At 41.2% G+C, this 10,406-nt stretch overlaps 1 protein-coding gene across 2 annotated transcripts; it reads right to left on the bottom strand.

The window, feature by feature from the left end:
- Positions 1–2,931: 2,931 nt before the first annotated feature.
- On the bottom strand, positions 2,932–9,994 carry LOC125555915 (ABC transporter G family member 53-like). Of its 2 annotated transcripts, none has more exons than XM_048718718.1 (18): positions 9,895–9,994; positions 9,634–9,724; positions 9,217–9,518; positions 8,596–8,877; positions 8,160–8,476; positions 7,837–7,997; positions 7,534–7,637; positions 7,295–7,451; positions 7,066–7,191; positions 6,783–6,925; positions 6,338–6,670; positions 5,735–6,025; positions 5,537–5,620; positions 5,316–5,449; positions 4,776–5,003; positions 4,447–4,618; positions 3,461–3,715; positions 2,932–3,314 (listed from the first exon to the last, which is right to left on the bottom strand). In XM_048718718.1, the coding sequence occupies exons 2-18, from the start codon at positions 9,692–9,694 to the stop codon at positions 3,057–3,059; spliced, it is 3,408 nt and encodes a 1,135-aa protein (XP_048574675.1). In that variant the 5' UTR covers positions 9,695–9,724; positions 9,895–9,994; the 3' UTR covers positions 2,932–3,056. The 2 variants fall into 2 exon arrangements, with proteins under 2 accessions (XP_048574675.1, XP_048574676.1); XM_048718719.1 differs by having other exon boundaries at positions 6,783–6,862.
- Positions 9,995–10,406: the final 412 nt, after the last annotated feature.

Below are 10,406 nucleotides of genomic sequence, written 5' to 3'. Positions count from 1 at the left end.
CCACAAGCTTATCCGTAGAGATCTTCTCAAGTGCAATGCAAAGACGGGCGCCAATACGTTGAAGATCTGCAATAGCAGTTGGTGGTGGCACAGTAGGATTATTCTCAGACTGGGAGCTGCTGGTCTTGCGCTTCTTCAAAGTGTGAGAATTCTTTGTAGAAATTCCACTAGTTACTTTGCGGTAGCCATCACGGATAGCGCTCAGTCGTGCACTGCGCCGAACCTCAGTATCAACAATAATTCTTGAGGCTTGAGGCTTCCTTGCTCGCTTCAGAGATACCTCAGGCACAGCAGAGAATTCAAAGGTTTCAGAAACTGGGTTATCCAGATCGTCAAAGCAGAGAGCTCGAGCAACTGGCCTTTTAACAGAAGCAGTTGGCACATCCAGAGCAGAGCTGATCGAGGAGTCAGGTGCAGGCAGAAGCTTAAGAGTAGAGGCTGGGCCACTGCAGAGGGCTTCACAGGACTGCTTGTTGAGCATAGTACCTATGCCAGACTTGAAAACAAACTGAGGAATGTTTGAAGACCAAATAAAAGGCCACATCTTCTCAAATGAGCGCTGCCACTGCATCACATGTGGCAAAATTGGTCCATAGAAAGTGAGAACTTGCCCAATCATAAGAGGAGGTTGATGTGGTCCCACTGGGGGCTGGAAGATAGCCACCTCAGCCGCATTGTCAATATTGTTAACTGAATCATCTGAAGGTTGCAGAACAATGGACTCCTGGGACTAAATTTCCTGAACTTCCTCATGCTGCATAGCTTCATGAACCGGGTGCACATCATTGATTTGCTGCTCATTGACAGGGTGTGGCACATCGTTCCAACCCAGCTCTGGAAATTCTAGCATAACCCAATTGTGGTTGTCAAACTGTAAATTGCCAGGGAGGGGGTGCGGATTGCCATTGAAGGGCATGGGGTCTTCATCTGCTGGTAAGATGTCTGCAAAATCCGCTGACAGGATATAGACAGGTGCAGACCAAGAGATCCTAGCACCACCAAAGTCTGCATATTCTCTGTAAGTCACAGAGCGAGGAACCAAAGTCGGCGTAGGAAAAGACACATAAGCCAACGATCGGACAAGCATGGGATCATCTTGATGCCAATGATGAAATCGACCAAACGTGCTAATTACATCCGCAAGGTACTGTGTGCGCCTATAATCCAGAGGAACACCCAGCAACATAACCCATCCACGGCGAAAACCCTGCGTTGCTCTGTAATTTACGCCCTCATCATGCGGGATAAACCGAACAAATCTATCATTGCCCAGGTTGAACGGTGGATGATCCACAAGAGCTTGACGAGCCAGAGCACTACGAAAACGAAAAAGCCCAACTCCTTGTATCCAAGATTGGGCATCCAGAACAGCTCTTCCCAGATCATTGACAACAAAGTTACTGACCAATAAATAGCATACAATGATAAATTTATAGGAAAACTCAACCGACCTTGTAGAAAATTGAAACACCCTGACTCACCTCATCGCGACTCAAAGAGGTCGAGCACCTCACGACCAGCGGTCACGCCCGACCTGGCTCCCACGAACGAGGAAGCCCATCGAGAAGCGAATGCATTTCACCCGCGCATACCCAGGGTAAGTGACATAGACACACAGACCCGTCTTGCCCGACACACGACAGGAAGTGGGCAAGACAGCGCACACGAGCGCGACAAAAATCTCCGCAGACACGCGGCCCCGATCGTGCTCCCGGGGCACACGTCATGGACCCCAAGGGAGAATGGTCAGGTGTGGGACGTTGCGTCGATCGAACAGTGCGGACCACGCCAGAGCCAACAGCAGGAGGCCATCGTGCACCAGACGACACAAATGGCACCCTCACCGACGTAGGATCCCAGATGGGTGGCCGCTTGGCGCTAGAGACTCCACCCAGGAGCGGGTGTGCGTCACTGACAGGAGGCCTCGGCCTCGGCTTTCGCGCGTGATAGGGCGCAACCAAAACCACCCCATGACGGTGGCCCCGTGTGTGCCCAACATTTCACTCGTCAAGGACCACCCAATCGGATCGTCTAGGTGCATGCAATCCGAGCATATCGGACAACGCGGAGAGCCCCGAGAGGCCCTCATGGCATGCCACTGCGGAACAGATGGCTCGGCGCAGATGGCGCAGGAGCGTGGACCACACATCCCGACTGCAGTGACCAAACCAGCCGACAGGTGCGAAGATGCCAAGAGGCGGGTCCAGCTAGGCCATCGCGCTTGGGTGTAGGCACGACGCGAGCTGTCGCATGACTATGGTCATGTGCGCACTTGCGGTCCACTCGTCATGGACCGCCAAGCCAGGTCGCCCGGGTCTGAGCAGTCCGGGCAAATCAATATTTCACATCACTCTCAAGTGGACCTCACGTCAAGCCAGCCGCAAACGGACGGCGGAGGGCCTCTTTGCCATCGTAGAGCCCACGCTAACGTCCTTTATAAGAGTAAAGCCCTATCGGACATCTCCAAATACATAACAAATTGAGATAGGGTTTTCACGCCTCTTATTGGTCGTGTTGCCATGCTAATCTACTCCATCCCAAACGTAGGCATGCACCAATGACTTCGAGAGCAGGTCCCCGGAACATCTTGCTCTTGTGATCCTGTACTAGGAGAGGGCAATTGGGTTTTAGAAAGCGCTACACTGGGTTTTAGAAAGCGCTACACGTGATTGTTCACATTCGTGGGTCACCTTCCTTCCAAGTTAGGCAGGGACGCATCACACATCTGCTTCGACCATTCTTGGATAACTTGTTGACAATAACATTACGTCGTCAGCAACCACAACTATTTTCATCTACAAACGATTACATATTTCGATCTACTCCCTAATTATGGTTGCTGCTACATGTACGATGTTGTTCAATCCATCTAGTATGCTAGAGGTATACATGCTAATAGTTACTTTAATCATGATTTATATTGTAGAGTTAATCATGAAATTGTCTAATATTCCCAGTAATATTCAAATGTATCCAATACAAGTAAAAGGACATAGTCCTATTGTATTGTCTCTGCTAGTCTTCGATCAAACTTGGATATGCTCTTCCTTGATCACTTATCTCTTTTCGAAGTTAAATAGCTTGATTGAGAGTCCGAAAAGGAAAGCAAAGAGAACAGCAAATAAGACGACCACATTAGCGACTGCCCACAGGAAGTCCTGATGGTACCCAAAGTAGCTTTCTACAAACTCGGATACTCGCACTCCATTATCAAACTCTTCTGTTACATCTCCAAACTGTGAAGTGACCAGACCATTGAGTGTCCATGCAATAGGGTTGAGCCAATAGTACCATCTCCACCATATTGGGATTCTCTATAGAGCAAAGTAGCCAGTTAACATAGTATCACTTTTTGAATAAGAGTTTGAATAATATTTGGAAAAGAAGGAGAAATTTTTGTTTATTGGTTAGATGGGGAAGTATAGAAAGTTAAAACATTGAGAGCAACTAGTATACTTACAGTTCTTGGTATAATAAATCCCGAGAAAAGGTTCCAGAGAGCATAGAACGCCGCAGAAGCAATAGAGGCAACATTGTAGTTTGAGGTCAGTCCCATCGACATCATTCCATAAAATGTGAAGTAAGCTAGAGTGAAGTACATGAAGAACAGGTACCAAAAGAACTTGGCAATTGTCCACTCGAACCCAATCATAGCATATACTAGAATACCATATATTAAGGACTGGACAAGGATATATGGAAGTTCAATTACAACCTACAAAGGGAAGGATGTTAGTTCTTATTGTTTTTTACTATTGCTTTCCACTTAGATATTTGTTAAACTATATATACCATCTTTTCTAGCTGTAATTCAATATGAACTCAATCCTTTCACTGAAAAGGCTTTTCGCCCCGCCTTATATATAAAGCAAATTACCACCACATACAATAAGCAGTTCAAGTATGGTATCAACCCACTCCAGAACACAAGAAAGAAGAAGAAAAATATACATGCTTGCGTTCATATATGATGTTATACATGAAAATGTGACGCCTTTTGTTTGTTAAACTCCATAGTCTTGTTTTTATTTGGCCTATAAAATAACTTATGACATTCCGGTTTAATAGGAATGATATAGTACTCATATCAACAAGGTGCGACCTCTTTTCTGGAAGTCCATCCTCAAGAAACCTTAAAGTTAAGCGTGCTTGGCTTAGAGTAATTTAAGGATGGGTGACCGACCGGAAAGTTGACCCCTTGGAGCAATTTGAGGATTGGTGACCGACTGAAAAGTTGATCCCAGATGCACATGAGTGAGGAAAAATGCACAGAAAAGACTAATGTTGGTATGTGGGACCAGTCTAGATCCCAGGTGCAACAGCCAAAAATCGGTGTGGGACCGGTCTAGATCCCAAGTGCAATAGCCAAAAATCGGCAGGTGAACCGGTGAGTTTGGTCGAGACATTACATAACTATAGATGAAAGTTAATGCAAAGAAACTTTACCTGTCCCAATGCATATGGCAAAGGTGAGTACATGCGAGCTGCACTTTCCCTGTAAAAGACTGTGCGCTCAACAGCCACAACCGGCTGAATTGAGGTAGAGTTCTGCACCCCCATGAACAGAATTGCGGAATACATGGATCCCATGGCGTTGAATAAGTCTTGTTGATTGTGTCTGCAAGAGTAAAGGTGGGAACCATAAGTAATCTCCTTAACAACTATTACCTCCGTACCGAATTAATCTCGACAAATCTAAGACAACTAATATCGGATGGAGGGAGTATTATATATACAATCATGTACTTCATTTAATTTATTATATATGATGTTACCTTTTTCTTCCAATACCCCAGAATATTGTCCCAAACAACAGTGCAAGTACTATAGTATAGAAGTACTTCACAACGGTATATGGAGGGTTTCTCCAGTATGACAAACTTTGCTTCCACAGGCAAGCAAAACTCTGTGTGATGAAGTTTTGTGAGTATTGGGTTGGAAAGGATAGGTCGCTTGAACCTTCAGGAGGTGTGCTTAGCTCCTTTATTAATTTTTTGTTCCTCCTGAGATGCAACAAAACCGATAATATTAGTGCACATTGTAAACAACTATTTTGTCAATTGTATTTGTCACACATATATGAACTTCGGTTGCAGAAGATCAAATTGACACACGAGTATTATCATGCTTTTACAATGGGTGATCTATGATTTCAATATATTTTAAGTCATGCATATTTGTTCAAATATATTAATTGTTGCTCTTTTTTGAAATATAAGATCTCGTGGCTTAAATCAAATTGTATCATGGCTATAGTTTTTCAGCATGACATTATTAAATTATTAAATTATGTAGTAATGAAACAAGAAAAGTACCGATATAATTCAGAATTCTTGTATACATGACTGAAGTTAATCCCGGTTATATGTTCTTGTGTTGTACTGGTAACTTCCAGCATCCATGTTGCAGGATTATGTCCGTCTTTAATCTTTCTGATATTTTCAATAGCCTGTGTAGAACCAAAGCAGTTCAGTAACTTTGTTTAGTATGACACTTCATATCTAAACATAGACTAATTTATGTTTCCTTTCGTCACCTCTAAATATTGGATCAATTCACACGAGTGTCGACCTAGTGGGCCTACATAAATCTCTTCACCTCCTCGTTTCATCAGGAAGAGCTGCAAAGACACACAAACCATCGTGTATTAATACGGTTCAGAAACATTAGCAATTGCTCATATGTTGCTTTAGTTTTTTTACCCTTTAATGTGTGTACAGACTCTATTTAGTACCTCATCAAAAGACTCGAATATGTCGATGCTCGGTTGGTGAATTGTGCAAACAACAGTCCTTCCTGTATCTACAGTATTCCTTATTGCTCTCATGACAATGGCTGCTGCCCGTGCATCCAGTCCAGATGTTGGTTCGTCCATGAAAACAATAGAAGGGTTAGCAACTAGCTCCACTGCTATTGTTAGCCTTTTCCTCTGCTCAGTTGACAATCCACTCACACCAGGTAATCCAACCAATGCATGTTTTAAGGGGTTAAGTTCCACTAGCTCCATTACCTCATCAATGAACATCTGCACACGGTTTCATGTGTTAAAGTAGATAGTAGATATGGTATCCCTTACCAAGATATGACTAGTAAATAAATGTGATCGACAAGCACTTCCAAATATCTTTCTCAGACATTTCAACTTAAATTCTATTGTGATCCATTTTTCACTTTACATGGCATTACCTTGTAATATCAGTTGACAATTCTTTTTAGTGAACCTTGTCAGTTGATAATATGAGTCTTCTCAATTAATCATGTTTCATATACTTTTCTAATATATGTACTTCTATACTATGAAAACATTCAAAGAAAGTTTTTTTTGTTCTTTGCAAACCTTTCTTGTTGAGGACTCAACATTGGCAGGTAATCGGAGCCATGCAGAGAATGCAAGTGATTCATACACAGTCACATTTGGTGAATGGATGTCATTCTGCTCACAGTAACCTGATACACGAGCAAAAGTTTCTTGCTTCTTTGGATATCCGGAGATTGTAATGTTGCCCTCTATGTATCCACTGGTCTTCCGTCCAACCAACACATCCATCAGTGTTGTCTTACCGGCACCACTTACACCCATAAGAGCTGTGAGTACTCCTGGCCTAAATGAACCACTGACACCTTTTAGTAATTCCAATCGGCTCTCCACCACACCTTGTGCTTTGATTTCCTACAGTTTATGTTGGATAAAGTAATGATGTGTGATGTTTTTACTCATGTATGTTCTACATATTGGACATATGAGTATAACCGTATCCTAAGAAGTTACATAAAGAAAATACCTCTGGCATGTCTACACTGTATTTTATATCATCGAATGTGACAGAGAGAGGTACAAAATGTAGGACCATTCCTTTCTTGCCTGGAATAGAATTCATAGTTGTGTGGTCAGAATTTGATTTGTCATTGCTCCCGTCTGCAGTATCTGGTAAGCATATGCAAGTGTTATAATTTTGAATTACACCTCAACTATCGGATTAGGAAGTCACGTTATTGAGCATTTCTAGTTGTCCATTTTTTATCTTATATCTTCCTTAGATTGATTAATATAGAACCATTAATTACCTCTAGATGCCATTGTACTGTTGTTAACCCATCCTCCCGATGATGCTTCTAAAAGTTCACCAATGAGATTGGCTTGTTTTATCTTCAATGTTTCTTCAGATACTGTTGGCTCGTTGTTGTCAAATGCTGCATATAGGATAATGTATGAGATTAGAATTTACAGCGTTTTTTGAAAAATTGCAATTTAGATATCTATTTACATTCTAAATAAAATTTATTTCGGACTCACGATTGAGGAATGTGAGGCAAACACTGTATAGGATATTAAATAGTAGCACATATCCGAGCAAGGCACCAGCACCAATCCAGTACCACTTTGTATTAGGAAAAATCCCTCGAGATTCCAGAACTAGTCTTCCAAGTGGTCTTTTGAAACTGGGGGTTGTCTGTAGTATATCATTAATAATATGCTTTAGCCATACATATTCAGAGACATGATTGTTCATCCTTCCACAGAAGTCTATTTACCTTGTTCCAGCTATGACCTAGGAACTCATTCACCGATAGGGCATTTTGTGCATACATCAGGGGTGATATCCAGTATCCCCATATCCACAAATTCTTCACATTGTCTGTTAAATCATACAAATATTTTCATTTAATTTATGATTCACCGATAACACATCCAATGGGGGCAAACATAACTAAACTCCAGAAATTCTTTCTAAGTTTTCTCAGCTTTTTTTAACTGGGCTAACCCCCTTCCAAGTTTTCTCAACTGGACACTTCAAACATCTTTTTTAGGACTTCAGCTTAGCCACTTTTGCATACCTCTTGCCATGACGAATCCACCAGTGAGCATAAAATTTAACATGCAGAAGGAAGCGATGGTGTTTGCAATAACATGATGCCTTGCAAGGCCAGCAACGAAGCGGAAGAGTCCAGAAAATGCCTCGTTCACTAAGAAGAGCAGTAGGAGCTGTCTAAAAAATCTGTAGCATTGCATTGTTTTCATTAGCTTGTGCAACACATTAAAAAGAGCATCTTGCCCTTTATTACGAAGGGGTATGGGTAATCTCAACCGTTGATGTGTTTAGGGGGGTGTATCAAAGAAAAGGTGTTAAAAAACCATTGATCTTAAAATTTCCACTTACCTTTGTATGTTGGGATCAAATCCGATACCATAGTATGTTATCCCAACCCAAATTGTTGCATTGAGCAAGGATAGGGGGGTCTTAATGATCCATGAAGTCAACGAGTATATCCATGCTGGAAAGAAGAGAAGATCTCGTTGCTTGAAAAAAACCGGGAGCTTTATAGTAGTTAGACCTACTTCTGCAAACCCATTGAACATTATCATCAAGATCCCAAAGAAGATAGCACCCATGTATATCCCTCCATCTGTTACCGAGTCACGATGCATATTGATGCGCAGAAATACGGTCATTGCAATGATCGCCAAGAGTGTCAACTAAAGAAAAAGGAGAAATAATAAGATAATGTACGTTATGTTCTTCTATACTTTTCTAGGAATACCAAAGAAATCATTTAGTGTTGAACTTCTGTAGATTTTGATTTTAGAATCATCACCTGGGTTGCCTTGAATATATACAAAAAGGAATTCCTCTTCATGAGCAATATCTCTCTGTTGATATTAGCTTTGAGTAGTTCCTTCATGCTGGCACCGTATTGTGATTTTTTCAGAGCTGCGGGATGACTTTTGTCCTTGTCAAATGGCACAACTAACTCACTCCTTATAGCTTGACCAACGTGGAAAGATTGAAATGCCTCCGCAAACTCCTTGACCGGAACAAATCTGTATGTCTCATCATTGTTTATCCAGTATTGTCCTTGATCTTTTATTGATGTAACCTATAAATTTCCAGTTATAGTTAGTCAAACTTTAACATGTTAGCCATTTATGATCCCGCTATTACAAAAATCCCACGTTTTGGGGGATGAAAAAAACCCACAACTTATGACAATTTTCTAGAACTACTGCAGCTTGCCATATTTTGCTACAGACGCAAACTGTAAGAAATATATTAATATGTTGATCCATTTGTTTCACTTGTGAGCACACATTATGCATTATGAAAATTCCTAGAAATTTAAAGTTTTATATTTTGAAGGTGATTCACGATAATGCACTTTAAAATAGACCCATATATAATCAGGGAAAACTTCATACAATAAGTTGATTACACTCACTTCTTGCAGGAAGTCAGCTACGCCTTTTCGCTTGGGACATTTGAATCCCATTATTTCAAAGAACTCGAGAACATATTGTCGAGGGCCATTATAGACAACATGACCATCTGAAAGGAGAATTATATCATCAAATAATTCATATGTCTCTGGTGCAGGTTGTAGCAAGGCAATGACTGCTGTTCCACCAATAATGTGGATTGTTTGTCGGATGGAGTTCACAATCTGGAAGGTTGTCGAGCTATCAAGTCCAGTTGATATCTCGTCCATGAAAAGGGCTCGTCCGGGTGTGACGAGCATCTCAGCTGCACAACCATGTCATAGAAAGGGTGAGTTTGATTGTATAGGAGTACAAAGTAATTTAGCTATGTAATAACACATAAGCATCTTGTAAGTTTCTTACTTTCGAACTATATTTACCTGTAGTTACTCTCTTTTTTTGCCCTCCTGATATGCCTCGCAACATATTGTTTCCTATCATTATATCGGCACAGATATCCAACCCTAAGACCTTCAATAATTCAAACGAGTGAAATTAAAGAATTAGTAGTGTGATCACTTTTCATTTCTTAGAACTTTTTGTGAAATTAAATAAAGGAACTTGGTATCATTCTTATTATAATTATGTAATTCAATGTAAATTACAACTGAGCTATAAATAAGTAATTGATTCGCATGCACCTTTAGTATGTGATTTGTGACCACCTCGGCTTTTTGATCTCCTGTTGCAGCAGCCTAGATAAGAAAAATGAAAGATTGATATGCATCAAGCTTTACATTTGAACGTACCATGTCTCAACCATTGAATTAAGTGAACTAGTGAAGTGAACTAGCTACGATATATTGGATTGTGTGTTAGCTAGTGTTGAGTTGAAGCAAAAAATATTCTCTTGTGGCAGTACACGCCTTGCAAAGGCTACTTTCTCATCACACACCACTTCTTTTGGACTCCGGTGAGGTCCGCTAACATAGGGGACGAAGCAACTTTCTCTTTTGAGCTATTGTGGTTAGAGAGGGAATGCTTCGTTCAGATGGCGGCCAAAGAATGAGAAAAATAAACACGTGGTGGAACAAATGTAGGGAGGTGACAATTTAAAATCCGGCATATTAGACAATTCTTACGAGGATGTCTAAGAATTCTAGCTGTGCTTATAAAAATAAAAAGAAAGGTTCCTTCAACTTATTGATGTTTT

This window comes from Triticum urartu, chromosome 5 (assembly GCF_003073215.2).
Source record: "Triticum urartu cultivar G1812 chromosome 5, Tu2.1, whole genome shotgun sequence".
NCBI lineage: Eukaryota > Viridiplantae > Streptophyta > Magnoliopsida > Poales > Poaceae > Triticum > Triticum urartu.
This window is presented reverse-complemented; position numbering and strand designations above follow the sequence as displayed.